This window comes from Salmo trutta, chromosome 5 (genome assembly GCF_901001165.1).
Source record: "Salmo trutta chromosome 5, fSalTru1.1, whole genome shotgun sequence".
Taxonomy (NCBI): domain Eukaryota; kingdom Metazoa; phylum Chordata; class Actinopteri; order Salmoniformes; family Salmonidae; genus Salmo; species Salmo trutta.
In genome coordinates, this window is record NC_042961.1 from 48,448,567 (window position 1) to 48,467,252 (window position 18,686).

The 18,686-nt window shown below is 39.9% G+C and overlaps 1 protein-coding gene across 1 annotated transcript; it reads left to right on the forward strand.

Annotated features, from left to right (window-relative positions):
• The first annotated feature begins 11,453 nt into the window (after nt 1-11,453).
• Nucleotides 11,454-16,779, forward strand: LOC115194339 (uncharacterized). Its single transcript, XM_029753967.1, has 6 exons — nt 11,454-12,100; nt 12,222-12,569; nt 13,160-13,504; nt 15,196-15,300; nt 16,170-16,225; nt 16,478-16,779. Exons 1-6 carry the CDS (start codon nt 12,010-12,012, stop codon nt 16,631-16,633), a joined length of 1,101 nt encoding a protein of 366 aa, XP_029609827.1. The 5' UTR covers nt 11,454-12,009; the 3' UTR covers nt 16,634-16,779.
• Nucleotides 16,780-18,686: the final 1,907 nt, after the last annotated feature.

Below are 18,686 nucleotides of genomic sequence, written 5' to 3' on the forward strand. Positions count from 1 at the left end.
GCTAGTTTTTGTTGTAAGCTAGAGTGCGGCGGCTGCTTTCGCAGGTGTTATTGAAGAGGATGTTGATGCTAATTAGATTTTCAAGATTAACTTTAAACAAGAAGTTGTTTCGAATGATCATCATCTGGTGAGTGGTACTGTTTTTTTTATTGCAGCATGCTTGCTGTTGCTAGCTATCTCTTTGAAAATAATGTGTTATGGGTGTGAAACATTAAATTTAACAACTAGATCAATGGTTAGTGTGTGTGCTTAATATGATAACGATGTTTGCAATGGGAAGTAATATTTGTACATTTTGATTGGGAAATGCTTAGCCTAATGGTTGTGCTTTTGTGATATTATGATTGGGACCTACTGGCTTATTATGTCCTAATGAATGGGCTGATTATTCTTTAACATCATGCTGTGTGTGGCTGCTGTCTTTCTATCAGTCTATGTGTTTTACAAAAAGTGTGCTCTCCTACATGGAGTGAGCTGGTATTACGGTCGCTGTCCTTTCAGCATCACAAGCCTGTCAAACTCACATCCTTTGATGTGTTAGGCTACCAAAGGTTGTGTAAGCAATGTGGTTGTTGTTGTTATTAACGTTAGTCTGGGTGCTGTCTCAGTTTCTCTAGTTTTTTGAGTTTGGTACACTGTTTTGGAAGATGTTTTCCCCCCTTTGAAGACCTACAGTAGGTCCAATAGCCATGGTTCACCACTGCCTTTAAGGTATACTATGGGTGAACTACAAGCCACGGCTCCTGCCAATCGCAAGATTTCCTAAATTCAGTGATCTATTGGTGCAGTCAAAAGAGTGCCCCTTATTGGCAAACCACCACCAATTCCAGCCAATAGTTAGCCACTCCAGGAGGTCCTTCCGCCCACTACAATAAATTAACCCAACCGTGATGGGAATCTCACCGTGAGAACAGATTTAGATTTGGAATATTTACTGTCAGACACTTTCAAAGGTTCTTAGTATTCTTGGCATTCTCTCAACCAGCTTCACGAGGAATGCTTTTCCCACAGTCTTGAAGGAGTTCCCACATATGCTGAGCACTTGTTGTCTGCTTTTCCTTCACTCTGCGGTCCGACATCCTTAACCATCTCAAATTGGTTGAGGTCGGGGGATTGGGGAGGCCAGGTCATCTGATGCAGCACTCCATCACACTCCCTCTTGGTAAAATAGCCCTTACACAGCCTATAGGTGTGTTGGGTCATTGTCCTGTTGAAAAACAAATGATAGTCCTACTAAGCCCAAACCAGATAGGATGGTGGATTGCTGCAAAATGCTGCGGTAGCCATGCTGGTTAACTGTGCCTTGAATTCTAAATAAATCACAGTGTCACCAGCAAAACAACACCACACCATAACACCTCCTCCTCCATGGTTTACGGTGGGAAATACACATGCGGAGATCATCCGATCACCCACACCGCATCTCACAAAGACACGGCTATTGGAACCAAAAATCTCCAATTTGGACTCCAGACCAAAGGACAAGTTTATTTGCAGCAATTGGACCATGAATGACTGATTCACATCGTCTCCTCTGAACAGTTGATGTTGAGGTGTGTGTGTTACTTGAACTCTGTGAAGCATTTATTTGGGCTGCAATTTATGGCTGGTAACTCTAATGAACTTATCCTCTGCAGCAGAGGTAACTCTGGGTCTTCCTTTCCTGTGGCGGTCCTCAGGAGAGCCAGTTTCATCATAGCGCTTTATGGTTTTTGCGACTGCATTGTAGAAAATTCAAAGTTCTTGAAAGTTTCCAATATGACTGACCTTCATGTCTTAAAATAATGGACTGTCGTTTCTCTTTGCTTATTTGAGCTGTTCTTGCCATAATATGGACTTGGTCTTTTACCAAATAGGGCTATCTTCTGTATACCACCCCTACCTTGTCACAAAATAAATAATTGGCTCAAACGCATTAAGAAGGAAAGAAATTCCACCAGTTCACTATTAACAAGGCACACCTGTTAATTGAAGTGCATTCCAGGTGATTACCTCATGAAGCTGGTTGAGAGAATGCCAAGAGTGTGCAAAGCTGTCATCAAGGCAAAGTGTGGCTATTTGAAGAATCTCAAATATAAAATATAATTTGATTTGTTTAACACTTTTTTGGTTACTACATGATTCCATATGTGTTATTTCATAGTGTTGATGTCTTCACTATTATTCTACAATTTAGAAAATAGTAAAAATAAAGAAAAAACCTTGAATGAGTAGGTGTTCTAAAACTTTGGACCGGTAGTGTAGTTGTGACTGTATTTAGGTGTGTATATCTTGTGCATGAAGAATATGTTTTATTCACAAATCTTTCTTAACGTTTGTTCTCGCTCTTTCAAATCTGACCCATGTTGTGTCTGTCTCTGCCAAGACATAAAAGTGGTCCATTCAGGGGGAAATGTCACCCTGCAATGCATCAATGTCCTTAAAAACCAGGGACACGTTGTCTGTTTCAAGCAAGTCAACAGCTCAGATCCCCTGTGCATCACATCTATGTGGAGCTCTCTGCCAACTGTTCATCATCAAAATGGATTTCAGTGCAAGTGTATGAAAATGTTAATGACCAATATAACTATCTTTCTCACAATCGCAGATGTGCATATAGCTGATTCTGGTCTGTACTTCTGTGGAATGTTGGATAACTATTTCATCTTCACCAACGCGACTGTCCTGAAGGTCCAAGGTAATCTTTTCAATAAATTGTCTGCTATGACACCAAATACACAAACATGTATCTTAGGTATCAGATATATTTTTTACTAAATGTTGGAGATACAATACTATCGTACTACAGTCTGAATAACAGTAGAATATTTAACTCACTTAACCGTTCAAAAGGTCACAAAGATTATGACAGGGACCCTACAGAGCACTATGAAGAAGGTATGTTCATTCTGTAATTTTAAGTGAGAATCTTTCAGAAATTAATTAATATGGTGTACCATGAAAGTACCACAGAATACAAATAAAGTAAAACAGCATCTTATAGCAATCTGAGAATTCTCCATTCTGAATTGGTTGCAAACGGGGTAAAAGTTTGTATAGTTCTGATTCTAATTTAAATCTGTTTTGAAGGAGAGGAAGATGGAACCATGAAGCTCTTCCTACTGGTTGTGATCCTGGGCGTTCTAACTGCTGTTCTACTGATAATCATCCTCATCCTGGTCCTCAAGGTCAGACGAGATTCAAACAGACTAAACACAGGTATGGAGCCTATTTCATATGGGGCCTGCTATTAACTACACTTACATAGAAAATGTTTCACATGACATACAGCAGGGGTAGGCAACCCTGGTCCTGGAGTGCTGCTGCACCTCATGTTTTTAATTTAACCAACCTGGAAGACCAGGTGTGTTGAATTTAGGCAATCACTGAACTGATCAATTAGCTCAGTTGGGAAGGTGTGGTGCCTATTTGGAACAAACACCTGCAATACCTGTGGCACTGCAGGAACAGGGTTACCTTCCCCTGAAATACTGTATATTGAGAATAGAAAAAGTCAGTAAAAGTTATAATGTTCGCACTACAATAGAATGATCAGTTGATATCTTCTCTCATCTCTGTTTATATCATATTCAGGACCTGACTCGCAACGACAACCCAAAAAAATTATCAGGTAAATGCTATTTGTTCAGTGACATTATTTTGAAAATATGACAAATTCACAAACAGTGTAAATTATAATTGTATTTCATGGTTTTCCAAATGTACAGAACCAAGATACTGATGCACTGAATTATGCCGCCCTGAATTTCACCTCCAAGAAGAGGGAGCGAAGAAGAGAGAAGGAGCTGGACCACCATGTAGTGTATGCTGCTACAAGATGACAAAGTGGAAGATGGAGAGGAGGACAAGTGGTTTGCCATATCTTTGAATACACATTTAAATCTTCCTATATTGTATGTGTAGTTAAATCAAATGTACTGAAATGCAAATCAGTAAATATCTCTGTAGTTTCTGTACATTGTACCTAAGGGCCACTTTAGCCCTGTTCCACTCTTAGGCCACACAGCTCAGTGGTACAGGGGTGGTTAGAGAGGGTGTTGGACTCAAACCACAAATGTTTAATGGCTACAGAGTAGTAGTTGCCTCTCTTAGCTTAGTTCTGTTGTGTTTATTAGTGAATTGGTTATTATTTAATAAGTTGGCCGTAAAGGACAAAGTACATAGCATAGGACAATTGTATTACATTGATTACTTAATAAAAATAGTTTAATCAAAACTGTCATGATGTTATTCGCCCCTTTTAGAATTTCCTGTCTTGACTCCACTCATCACAGCCCCATATTCTGAAAAGCAGCTAGTTGCCTTATAAGGAGAATATGATTGGAGTCTGAGGTAGAGGGGCCAGTGAAGAACGCATCACTTCCTGTGCTGTGAGTGACAGGGAGGAGCAGCTCAGTGATGAGTGAGACCTGCTGAGGTGAACAACACTGGGCCTCTCAGACTAACACTGGGGAATATATATATATATATATACACACATCTCCAATCTGCCCACCCACCCAACACATTTCTTTGAAACGGTTCTACCGGGAACCAAAAAGGGTTTTTCAAACAGTGATCCTATGGGACAGCCGAATAACCCTTTTTGGTTCTAGATATCACTATGTTCTGTGAGTGTACCTGCTCAAAATAACCTGGTCACTTTTCCACCACGTAACATGTGTAAGTAGAAACGCGTGGGTGATTTGAGGGGCGGTTGACAATGTGAGATGGAGACAGTAGACATTTCATGCGTCATCCTCTCTCTGCTGAAGACAAACAACCTGCACAACAGGAAGACTGGCCTTCAGGTCTCACCACACCTCTCAGTGCATCAAAACCACACACGCTCTTTTCACACCTCATCTGTTCATCTGGATGATAAACACCAGACCCCTGCTGCTCAGTTGGATGTGCAAAGTCTGTGAAGAATACAAACAAGCTAAAAGCCTTCCCCATGACCTAAAGTATTGGGTGTCATCTCAATAGTTTGATCAACTCTTTACCTTCATGATAACCTCTCACCCATTCCCTCAAACAGAACGACTTAATGTTCACAGTGCTATTTATTCATGCTTATACAATAAGTGCATACACAGGGATTTGGTGAAAGCAAGTAACATACTACATACAGTCTTGATATTGGCCTTAGCTAAACACAATGGTGAGAACCTATGTACCAGCTCTACTGGTCTATGTATTGAGTAAGTAGGCTACACATGTTAAAGATTTAATGCATCCGTCATAGAACCTACATTTCCGAAGAACGTATCTTACCAGATGTTTAGCACAGCATTCACTGGTGCTCATTTTTTAAAAATGGACATGTAATATAAACTATTGCAATCACTAACTTAGTTCTTATGTCTCAGGTTTGGTAACTCAGTCTCGGACTATAGTGGTCCGTACTGGGGTTACCATCACCTTGCAGTGCTCGAATGTTTCAATGGTTGTGGGACACACAGCCTGGTTCAAACAAGTCAACGGATCAGAGCCTGTGTGTCTCTCGACTATGTACAGCTCACATCCATCGACATTCTCGCACAAGGGTTTTAAAAGTAGTCATTTGGAAATATATAGCAACAACACCACCATCTTCCTCAAAATCACAAATGTGGATTCATCGGACTCTGGCCTGTATTTCTGTGGAATGTTTCCACAAAGCTACATGGTCTTTGTCAATGCAACGTTTCTAAAGGTTCAAGGTAAGTTTTCAACTATTTATCTGGATTTTGATATACACTGAGTGTACAAAACATTAACAATACCTTCCTAATACTGAGTTGCACCACCCCCCTTTTGCCTTATGAATAGCCTCAATTCTTCGTGGCATGAACTCTACAAGGTGTCGAAAACCTACCACAGGGATTCTGGCCCTTGCTGACTCCAATGCTTTCCATAGTTGTATCAAGTTGGCTGGATGTCCTTTGGGTGGTAGACCATTCTTGATACACACAGGAACTGTGGAGCATGAAAAACCCAGCAGCGCTGCAGTTCCTGACACAAACCGGTGCACCTGGCACCTACTACCATACCCCGTTCAAAGACTCTTACATTTTTTTTGTCTTGCCCATTCAACCTATGAATGGCACACATACACAATCCATGTCTCAATTGTCTAAAGGCTTTAAAATCCTTCTTTAACCTGTCTCCTCCCCTTCATCTACACTGATTGAAGGGGACTTAACAGGTGACATCAATGAGGGATCATAGCTTTCAAATGGATTCACCTTGTCAGTCTATGTCTTGTGAAGAGCAGGTGTTAACATTTTGGACACAGTGTATGTTAGGTATTTTGATGTAACACTGAAAAATATGTATTAATCTAATCAGGAGTTAATGAAAGTGTAATCAGTGTCTGACTATTAAGAGGCCTGGGTGTCACGTCCTGACCAGTATAAGGGGTTATTTGTTATTTTAGTTTGGTCAGGACGTGGCAGGGGGTGTTTGTTTCATGTGGTTTGGGCTAGCTATTTAGGTAGAGGGGTATTTGTTTTATATGGTTCGGAGTGTGTGTGTACTTAGAGGGGTGTTGTATTTATGTGTTCCGGGGTTTTTGGTTTATGTTCTCGTTTTGTATTCTAGGTTGTTTATGTTGTGTATTTCTTTGTTTGCCTGGTGTGGCTCTCAATCAGGAACAGCTGTACATCGTTGTTTCTGATTGAGAGTCATACTTAAGGAGCTTGTTTTTCACCTGTTCCTTTGTGGGTAGTTATTTTTGCATTGCTGTTAGTATAGCCTGCGAAACTGTCATTCTGTCGCGTCTTTGTTTTCTTCGTGTTCACGTTTAAATAAAAGAAATATGAGCACGCAACCCGCTGCGCCTTGGTCTCTACGTTACGACACCCTTGACACTGGGTTTTTGTGGCACAGCCGTTAGACACTTTTCCTTTTAACTGTTGTCCACGTTGCAGCCCTTACTCTTTCCTGTTAAGGACAAACCACTGCTGACCATAGTATTTCCTCTCTCAGAAACTACAATTGCATTTACCAATCTTGATGTTACAGGGTACAACGTAGGTTTTTTATTTATTTTACCTTTATTTAACCAGGTAGGCAAGTTGAGAACAAGTTCTCATTTACAATTGCGACCTGGCCAAGATAAAGCAACGCAGTTCGACACATACAACAACACAGAGTTACACATGGAGTAAAACAAACATACAGTCAATAATACAGTAGAAAAATAAGTCTATATACAATGTGAGCAAATGAGGTGAGATAAGGGTGGTAAAGGCAAAAAAGGCCATGGTGGCAAAGTAAATACAATATAGCAAGTGATCAGTGAGGTGAGTCATCTAAAGAAAGTGAGTTCCTTATGTTTTTTGTTTTACTGTTAAAAAATGCAGCAAATTTAAATTGTTTTATAAGATTATAGGACATATAAGGAGGGATCTTAGAACATTCCTCCAGACAGAATATTTCCAGATCCTTGATTTCTTTCATCTGTGCTCATGGACTGCCTTCTTCGATTCAAACTGCAGGTTTTCAATGGTGTTCAAGTCCGGAGACAATTTTTTTTTTTTTTTTGTGGTGAATTAACCATTTCTTTGTGAATTATAATGTGTGTTTGGGATTATTCTCTTGCTGGAAGATCCACTTCCTGCCAAGCTTCAGCCTCCTGGCAGAGGCAACCAGGTTTTTGGCTAAAAATCGACCTGGTACTTGATAAAGTTCATAATGTTGTTGACCTTAACACGGATCTGAGGACCAGTGGAGGCAAAATAGCCCCATAACGTCAACGATACACAACGTAACATGAATGTTTGAATAACTGTTTCTGTACTGACTGAAATGACTCTTTCCTTATTCAGATATCGTGTCTCAACTGCAACCACAAAATAGCCAGGTAATAGAAACTGTTAAATTTACTTGATTTGTGTACATGACCTAAAGATAACAGTACTTGGATTAAGCTATCTTTTAGAAGTATTTGTTTTTTTAAACAGTACTTGCATGTTTTGTGTAATATTATTATTTGTTTTCTACAGGATCCGGGTCAGGACCCAGACTCTCTAAACTACGTAGCGTTGAGATTCAGTCAGAAGAGGACAAGGAATAAGAAAACAGCTAAAGGTCTAATAATGGAGATGGAGCATGTTGTGTACGCTGCCACAAAATAATGTCTAAATGTTTTAATGTTGATATCAGTGTCGCACTGATGAAGAACTAATGCAGCTGCTTTTTCCATGACATAGACTGACCAGGTGAATCCAGGTGAAAGCTATGATCCCTTATTGATGTCACTTGTTAAATCCCCTTCAATCTGTGTAGCTAAAGGGGAGGAGAAAGGTTAACCCTTAGCCTACAATTTCCGGACACTGCGGAAATCTAGTTAACATAATACAAAAATCCCCATCAAAATCTGTCTGTTTAAGATAGAAATATCTAGGGGGGGTTTTGCATGGGCTACGATACCTAAAAGGGCTCTTAAAATTCAAAATCAAATAGCTAAATGATCTTTGGTAAGACCATCTTAAAACTCTAGACTCTAGAGGGTTGAAGAAGGATTTTAAAGCCTTGAGATAATTGAGACATGAATTGTGTATGTGTGCCATTCAGATGGTGAATGGGCAAGAAAAAATATTTCAGTGCCTTGGAACGGGATACGGTAGTAGGTGCCAGGCGGTTTGTGTCAAGAACTGCAACGCTGCTGGGTTTTTCATGCTCAACAGTTTTCTGTGTGCATCAAGAATGTCCCACCACCCAAATGACATCCAGCCAACTCGATACAATTGTGGAAAGCATTGGAGTCAACTTAGGCCAGCGTCCCTGTGGAACATTCCCCGACGAATAAATATAAACTGAGTGTACAAAACATTAGGAACATAAGGATGATCTGAGGGCAAAAGGGGTTCAACTAAATATTAGGAAGGTGTTCTTAATGTTTTGATCACTTAGTGTATATTGAATAGTTATTTTAGAGTTGACTGTTGTTGTTGTGCTCTCCCCCCGCTCTTCCAAGTTGTCAAAAATCCTCGTGACGGGCATCATGGTTGGGGCCCGAGGTAGAGTAGGAGGGAGCAGTGAGCAACGCATCACTTCCTGTAGTGTGGGAGACAGGAAGGAGCAGCTCAGTGTTGAGGGAGACCTGGGGAGAATCTCAATAGCATATTCCTCGCGTCCTCTCTCCTTCTCAAAACCCATTGGAGGACAAAGTCAGAGGGGAGGGACCTCTGGCTTTCTAATCCGAATGGTTTTGAGAAGGAGTTGAGGAGAGAGAACTTGAGGAGTATACAATTGAGATTCTCTTATGCTGAGGTGAACAACACTGGACCTCTCATGATAACATTTGTCTGAGAGACAGTGGAATCCATTTTTTTAAAGAACAACTATAGAATTGATTCCCAGTATATCACCATCTCTTAAAATTAAAGATGACACAGGTCTGGACATGAATATCAAATTCTGTGTAAATAAGATTAAAATAAGTTTTAGGACACAAACTGCAACAAAACTACCACAAACTGGGCCCTTTAACCAAACTCATAATAATTGTGGTAATGTACTGTACTGCAAATTTAAGGGGAAATAACCAATAAATTTCAAAAAAGACTTTGTACAAAACACTTTTTTAAAGAGTTTGTGTGTATAATGTTGTCACTGATAGGCCTAGTTATATTCCAGTCTCTCTCTCTGCTGAAGACAAGCAACCTGAAGACTGACAGGTTGACTGACCTGGAGCTCTCATCTCTCACCGCACTGATCTGTTGTTCTAACTAACTAACTCTCTCTCTCTCTCTCTCTCTCTCTCTCTCTCTCTCTCTCTCTCTCTCTCTCTCTCTCAACCACACAATCTCTCTCTCAACCACACAATCTCTTCTCACCAATCAGGCCCCACATCTCTTTCCATCCGTACTACCAGACTATAAATACCTGACCAAAACCAAAAAACTCCAGGCTCTAGACTAGATTTGTGCACAATGTATCATAATACAGTTGAATTTAATTTAATGCACTATGTACAACGATACTATATGTTGCACACCTGGGGTTCGGGACACCTGCACACCGCCATCTTCTGTTTAGTAACATAACCATACTTTAGTGGGCTATGTTCAAAAAGCCCATAAAATATGTTCTATTCAACATCTTGAACACTTTGGAGCACTTGTAGGTCTACTTCAGTCATAGTGCATCCATGATGTATTTGCATTCACAGTAAATGCATCCATAAACAATAGACCTACTACAGAGGCAGGTGTCAATCCTCTCTGCAGACTTTCATCTGATGCATTCGCTGCAGACGTTACATACTCGGCCTGTGGTCAGTGTCAACTCGCTGGTGTAAACAGGGATGGAAAACAACACACACCTCATACAAAGATCTCTGTGTTCAGAAGTTTCCACTCAACAACTAAACAAACAGACATCAAGCCTTTGCACAATTGCTATAAATGTTTCTTTCTTAGGTACTTTTGAGTTCACACCTCATATTTCCTGTGACATCATGTGTTTTATGTGTTATAGTTTGCTACCAATGCAATTTGATTTGCATACATATTATTTGTCTCATTGTGTTTCTAAGGCCTGTGATGAGCCTTGTGATGTCTTTGGTCATCATGCACTTTTTCAATTTCTGTATTTGTTCTGAACAGAGGGATTCAGAAGAAGTTGATAACCAAATGTCACAGGTGTAATTTGACCTCTTACACTTCTAGCTTACTGTTTTCATGTCCTCATTGTTTAGGAGGACATGAGGGTGCAGTAAGGCACTTATCAAGGTTTAGTTTACTTTTACCAAAACCGTTATCTACCTACAAGGCTTAGTTTACTTTTACCAAAACCGTTATCTACCTACAGCATCAACCAAATGACAAATGTGCTTCCAAAATGGTACATAGCCTATGTGCCCTGGTCAAAATAAGTGCACTATGTACTGTAGGGCAGGGATCATCAACTAGATTCAGCAGCGGGACTGCAAATTAACCGAAAGAAGCCCAAACAGATATGTTTGACTAAAACATAATAATTTCAAACCTTGCTCACATTTTTATACGATCATGTCGTGTCCCTTTATTGTGCATGGGAATACTTGGGAACAGATTTATAAATGAATATCAGTTGGAGCTGATTTCCTGGCGTTTTTTTTTTTACTGTTTTTTTTGTCCAACAATGAAAATTCAACACAGTTTTAATTTAATTTTTTATTGCTCAGAAAACTTGGGGGGCCAAATAAAGCCAGATGGGGAACCCTGCTGTAGGGAACATGGTGCCCTTTCAGATGGAACCAAGGTCTCCACCCCCCAGTTTCACCAAACCCTCTGTCTGAACAACACTCATCCCACATGTTTACAGAACACAACCTGTTGTTGTCATGACTTTCATCTTCAAGATGAAATAATATGTTACAAATGGCATAACTGGAGAAAGTATTGGGAGTATAGAAATATGAAGGCGTACCCTTATAGGTGTAATCTATAGAGTAGATTTGAGGGAGCATAGAGCAAGATTCCCCCTGTTGGTGAGGGCCTATATTGGTCACTTTGAGATCAATAGAATGATAAATCATGTAAGGAAAAGTGGAAACACTCCTCAATGTATGCATTCAATCATATAATATCACAAAAAAAAGTGCATGAATAGTATTGTTTCTGTCTGATAGAAAATAATTTGCCACAATGTCCAAGATTCTTGAATTAAAGTACTGGAGAAGGCATTCATAAGCAGTTGTCATTGTGATTAATAATGTTAATGCTACTGATACATCTATGAGTGAGTAGATAGGAGCTTGCCAATCATAATCATGTCGTATTACTGTAAAAAAGTGAAATTAAAGAACTGAAATGAGGGCCAGGATGTTTCATATGGTCCATATGGTGTGTATATGTCGATAGCTTTTCTGAAGAAAATGGAAACTGTTGTTGTGTAACATCAGGACAGAAAAAAGTCAGAGGGGAGGGCAAAGTTGTCCTGTTCCGTGTCTTTACAGTTCACAGAGCAGCCAATCAGGCCTGTGGACCATCACCCAAGCCAAGTATAAAAAGACACCCATAACCCTCTGATTCTCACTCTCATCTGACACACAGGATGACTAGTCTACACGTGAGATGCTATCATCAGAGAAGGAATTATACAATAACCCAACTATTTCTCATATTTTTACTGATGTTTAAAACAGGTAAGGCTGATCTAACTTAGTGCTTAAGGTTAGGGTTCAAGTTCGATTAGAAACAGCTGAGACAAAACCTGTAAAAAGTTAGTAAGAAAAAGTAAGTCATGAATGTTTTATTATTTTTAAGGGTCTGTTGATAAAATCAGCCAGAGTGATGTCTTAAAGACTTTCCTGCCTGGAGACATAGTTAATTTGGAATGCCTCACGTCAGAAGAAGATGGCAACTACTACAACTGGATCAAGATAATAATAGGACAAGCCCCAGTATTGATGCTGTCTCTTTACACTCACTCCAACACCGCAAAGTTCTTTGGAGAGTTTAACAACAACACCCGGTTTATGGCAATGAAGAGTGGAACCAGTTTTGTGCTGACTATTTCAGATGCTAGACCATCAGATATGGGGATGTATTACTGTGCTGCACGTGATTACGATGCCATGATCTTCGGGAAGGGTGTGTTTCTGATGCATGGGGGTAAGTAACATATATGTGTACAAAACATTAGGAACTTTAGGATCTTCCTAATATTGAGTTGCACCCCCTTTTGCCCTCAGAAGAGCCTCAATTCGTAGGGCATGGACTACAAGGTGTCGAAAGCATTCCACAGGGATGCTGGCCCATGTTGACTCTAATGATTCCCACAGTTGTGTCAAGTTGGCTGGATGTCCTTTGGGTGGTGGACCATTCTTGATACACACAAGAAACTGTTGAGCGTGAAAAACCCATCAGTGTTGCAGTTCTTGACACATTCAAACCAATGCGCCTGGCACCTACTATCACCTACTGCCCATTTTGTCTTACCCCATAATCCATGTCTCAAAGCTTAAAAATCCTTATTTAACCTGTCTCCTCCCCTTTATCTACACTGATTGAAGTGGATTTAACAGGTGAAATCAATAAGGGATTATAGCTTTCACCTGGATTGACCTGGTCAGTCTATGTCATGTTGATAATGTTTTGTACACTCAGTGTAAATTTATTAACATGTGACTATCAGGCTCTCCAAGTGGTTGTATTGTAATATAACAAACATTTACTAGAACCTTGGTTTTATTGTGTAAAAGATTCCAGGAACCATCACCTTACTCAGCAGTCTGTGTCTGAGTCAGTCCAGCCAGGAGACTCTGTGACTCTGAACTGTACAATACACACTAAGACCTGTTCAGGAGATCACAGTGTCTATTGGTTCAGACATGGTTCAGGAGAATCCCATCCAGGAATCATTTACACCCATGGAGACAGGAGTGATCAGTGTGAGAAGAGCCCTGAGGCTGGGTCTCATACACAGAGTTGTGTCTACAACCTCCCCAAGAGGAACCTCAGCCTCTCTGATGCTGGGACTTACTACTGTGCTGTGGCCTCATGTGGAGAAATACTATTTGGGAATGGAACAAAGCTAGATGTTGGAGGTATTTTGATTTTAAACTCTGAATTTAGATTTGTACCTGTCATAATTCAAGAGCAATCAAACTAAAATAAATGTGCTGATGCAACTCTAAATTGTAAAAGGGTGTAAGGCTAAGCTTACAATATGTAACATGTACAGCACCAGTCAAAAGTTTGGACACACCTACTCAGTCAAGGGTTTATCTTTATTTTACTATTTTCTGCATTGTAGAATAATAATGAAGACATCAAAACTATGAAATAACACATGGAATCATAGAGTAAGAAAAAAAGTGTTAAACAAAGTAGCCACCCGTTGCCTTGATGACAGCTTTGCACACTCTTGGCATTCTCTCAACCAGCTTCACGAGGAATGCTTTTCCAACAGTCTTGAAGGAGTTCCCACGTATGCTGAGCATTTGTTGGCTACTTTTCCTTCATGCTGCGGTCCAACTCATCCCAAACCATCTCAATTGGGTTGAGATTGGGTGATTGTGGAGGCCAGGTCATCTGATGCAGCACCATCACTTTCCTTCTTGGTCAATAGCCCTTACACAGCTTGGAGGTGTGTTTTAGGTCATTGTCCTGTTGGAAAAACAAATGATAGTCCCACTAAGCCCAAACCAGATGGGATGATGTATCGTTGCAGAATGCTGTGGTATCCATGCTAGTTAAGTGTGCCTTGAATTCTAAATAAATCACTGACAGTGTCACCAGATAAGCACACCCAAACCATCACACGTCCTCCTCCATGCTACACGGTGGGAACCACACATGCAGAGATCATCCGTTCACCCACTCTCTCACAAAGACATGGCAGTTGGAACCAAAAATATAAAATTTGGACTCATCAGAACAAAGGACAGATATCCACCGGTCTAATGTCCATTGCTTGTGTTTCTTGGCCCAAACAAGTTTCTTCTTCATAATGGTGTCCTTTAGTAGTGGTTCTTTGCAGCAATTCGACCATGAAGGCCTGATTCACGCAGTCTCTTCTGAACAGTTGATGTTGAGATGTGTCTGTTACTTGAACTCTATGAAGCATTTATTTGGGCTGCAATCTGAAGTGCAGTTAACTCTAATGAATTTATCCTTTGCAGCAGAGGTAACTCTGCGTCTTCCTTTCCTGTGGCGGACCTCATGAGAGCCAGTTTCATCATAGCGCTTGATGGTTTTTGCGACTGCACTTCAATAAACTTTCAAAGTCCTTGAAACTTTCCGCATTGACTGACCTTCACGTCTTAAATTAATGATGGACGGTCATTTCCCTTTGCTTATTTGAGTTGTTCTTGCCATAATATGGACTTCTTGCCATAATATGGACCCTATTTACCAAATAGGGATATCTTCCCTATATCACCCCTACCTTGTCACAACACAACTGATTGAAGGAAAGAAATTCCACAAATTAACTTTTAACAAGGAACTCCTGTTCCATGACTACCTCATGAAGCTGCTTGAGAGAATACCAACAGTATGCAAAGCTGTCATCAAGGCAAAGGGTGGCTACTTTGAAGAATCTCAAATATAAAATATATTTTGATTTGTTTAGCACTTTTTTGGTTACTACATAATTCCAAATGTTTTATTTCAGTTTTGATGTCTTCGCTATTATTCTACAATGTAGAAAATAGTAAAAATAAAGAAATTTTTGACTGGGAATGTATATCTGTTTAACTGAGAATGAATATCAACAGCTTAATTTAAACCACAGGCCCTGCTGATCTGGTGGACCCCAAGCTCCTCGCTCTAATCGTATCCAACATCTTGAGCTTGATCGCTGTCGTTGTCCTCCTCATCTGTGTGAGACGGAAGAAAGGTTCTGTATCATTAAGGCCCTTTGATTTTACTGCCATTTTGTGTTTTCATTCACATACCTTCACAATATGATTACATACAATGTGATGATCATTACGGTAAAATGTTGCGGCAATAATAACCATGAAAGTGATTGAGGGGTGTTTTAAGAAAGAGTGTATGAATTAGTGGTTTTTATCTCAATATTCCTAATATTGATTTACACCCCCTTTTGCCCTCAGAACGTCCTCAATTAATCAAGGCATGGACTATACAAGGTGTCGAAAGCGTTCCACAGGGATGCTGGCCCATGTTGACTCCAAAGATTCCCACAGTTGTGTCAAGTTGGCTGGATGTCCTTTGGGTGGTGGACCATTCTTGATGCACACAGGAAACTGTTGAGTGTGAAAAACCCAGCAGTGTTGCAGTTTTTGACACACTCAAACCAGCGCACCTGGCACCTACTACAATACCCTGTTCAAAGGCACTTAAATAGTTTGTCTTGACCATTCACCCTCTGAATGGCACACATATGCAATCCATGTCTCAATTGTCTCAAAGGCTTAAAAATCCTTCTTTAACCTGTCTCCTCCCCTTCATCTACACTGATTGAAGTGGATTTAAGAACTGACATCAATAGCGGATCATAGCTTTCACCTGGATTCACATGGTCAGTCTGTGCCATGGAAAGAGCATGTGTTCCTAATGTTTTGTACACTCAGTGTATATAAAACAGAGGAAACCTTATTCTTGACTGCACTAGGCCTTTAATAAATCCACCGGGTATAGCTGCTAGGCTATAATTACATTTTTATAGAGAAGGCAGTGGCACTGGCACATCCTGTCCCCAAAATGCACACTGTCCTAATAATTCTCCTTTTTGTCAAGCAGGTTTGCCTCAACAGCCTCAAAGTGGTGTTACAGCCCCTTCCTGTCCTGACAAGGAGGTAGACTATGTTACCTGTTTACCTAAACTTTTATGAACAATTTATCACGCTAAAAATAACATTACATCTGAAAAGGATGTGACAACTTGTGTAAAGAACAAAATAATATATTTCCACAATAAAATTGCATTGTATCGTTTAAATGAAAATGGCTAGCAGCCCAGTATTGTAATTCACTTTCACACATATTTTTCAACTGTACACAGCACTCTACCTTGTGAGGTAGACTATCTGACTAATTCTCATCTACAGAGAGATGAGGGAGAGGAGCTGAACTATGCTGCCATGAGTTTCTCCTCAAGGAAGACCAAGAGGAGAGCTGAATCAGAGAGAGAGACCAGAGAGACGGACATGAATGTGGTTTACTCTGGGGTGAGAGGTCATCATGAGTGGAACTGGGATTCATGATTTATAGTGCAATAGTTTTATAATGAAATTTTATAATGCCATTTAGAGTGCATTGTAAAAGTAATATGCTGTGAACATAATTAACAGAAATTCTGCTAAATGTTTTAATAAACTTTAAAATATATCTATATTTAAGATGACTATTAGAGGGAGCATGTGATGTGTGTGTGTGAAAGGGGACTTTGATAAGGACGTACCATCCTGTGCCAGAGCTGTCTCGACTTCTTTGATCTGTATGTACACCAACTATCCAGCAGAGGGCAGTAGCCTTCCACAAAGTGAACAGACCACAGGCCCACCAAAAGGAACTCGTCACCAGTCAGTCATATGATGATGGCTAGCTACATCTTAGTAATTTAGCAGACACTCTTATCCAGAGCAACTTACAGTAGTGAGTGCATACATTTATCATACTATTTCATTCTGGTCCCCCTTGGGAATCAAACCCTCAACCAACCCTGACATTGCAAGCACCATGCTCTATCAACTGAGCCACATGGGACCCGCAACAATATAGTAGGATGGTATTTGCCATCTATATGGGTTTCTAGAAAAGGAGACTATCTTTGGGATACTCACAAAAGGAAATGATAAATTCTCAACCCTTGTTTGGAAAGGACACTCAAACCAGCGTGAACAATCAAGATCGTGGTTTAAAATGTTATTATAGTCTCACTTTCAAAACCAAGTTTTCAAAAGTACAGCCACAACTATTTACCATATAGGTTTTAATACATATGAATGCTCAATTAATTATATACTGAACGAAAATATAAACGCAACATGTAAAGTGTTGGGGCCACATATCATGAGCTGAAATAAAAGATCCCTGAATATTCCATAAGCACAAAAAGCTTATTTCTCTCAGATTTTTTGCACATATTTGTTTACATCCCTTTTAATGAACATTTCTCCGTTGCTAAAATAATCCATCCACAGAATGATCATTACATAGGTGCACCTTGTGTTGCTACAATAAAAGGAATAAAAAGTTTTGTCACACAACAAAATGCCACAGATGTCTCAAGTGTTGAGGGAGCATGCAATTGGCATGCTGACTGTAGGATTTGTCCACCAGAGCTGTTTCCAGATAATTTAATGTTAATATCTATACCATCAGTCGCCTCTAACGTCGTTTTAGAGAATTTGGCAGTACTTCCAACCAGCCTCACAACCGCAGACCACATGTAACCACACCAGCCCAGGACCTCCACATCCAGCTTCTGGGATCATGAGACCAGCCATCCGGACAGCTGATGAAACTGAGAAGTATTTCTGTCTGTAATAAAGCCCTTTTATGGAGCAACGCTCATTCTGATTGGCTGGGCCTGGCTTCCCAGTGTGTGGGCCTGGCTCCGCCCCTGCCCAGTCATGTGAAATCCATAGATTAGGGCCTAATTTATTTTAAATGCACTGATTTCTTTATTTCATTTGTAATTCAGTAAAATAGTTGAAATTGTTGCATGTTGCATTTATATTTTTGTTCAGTATACTTTTGTAACTTCACCAGGGACCTATAAAATCAAACCAGGGGTGCATTCACTAGGAACCAAACGTGCAGAAACACGAACCTGAACTTTGTCTAATGACAAATGCTTGTTTTCGTTGCAAAATGTTTTGCTTCTGTGTACACTAATGAATATACCCCCACATCAATATGAACCTGCTGACCTGAAAAGACTTGGTCCCTGCTTACTTATGGATGGAATTATATCTAAAACACCTCTCACAATCACACCACACATAATTTCAACCAAAATCATGTTTATTTAAAGGGCAATCTGGGATTCAAACAATAAAGAACCCACCACTTTTTTTGGATAACAGCTGAGGGATGGGGCTGGAGAAATGTAACCACTGAAATCCAAAGACAAGGGTTTTGACTGACCATCTGAGATCAACATTATAGTTTTAACCATATTTTGAAGCTATAGTTCACAATTACATTGTTTAAAAACAATGGGGTAAATATATTTGGCTCTGATTGGCTTATATTTTCGGTAGGACAGTAGAACTAAGGTCATGAAGTATTTCAGTTCTATTCTTCAAGAAT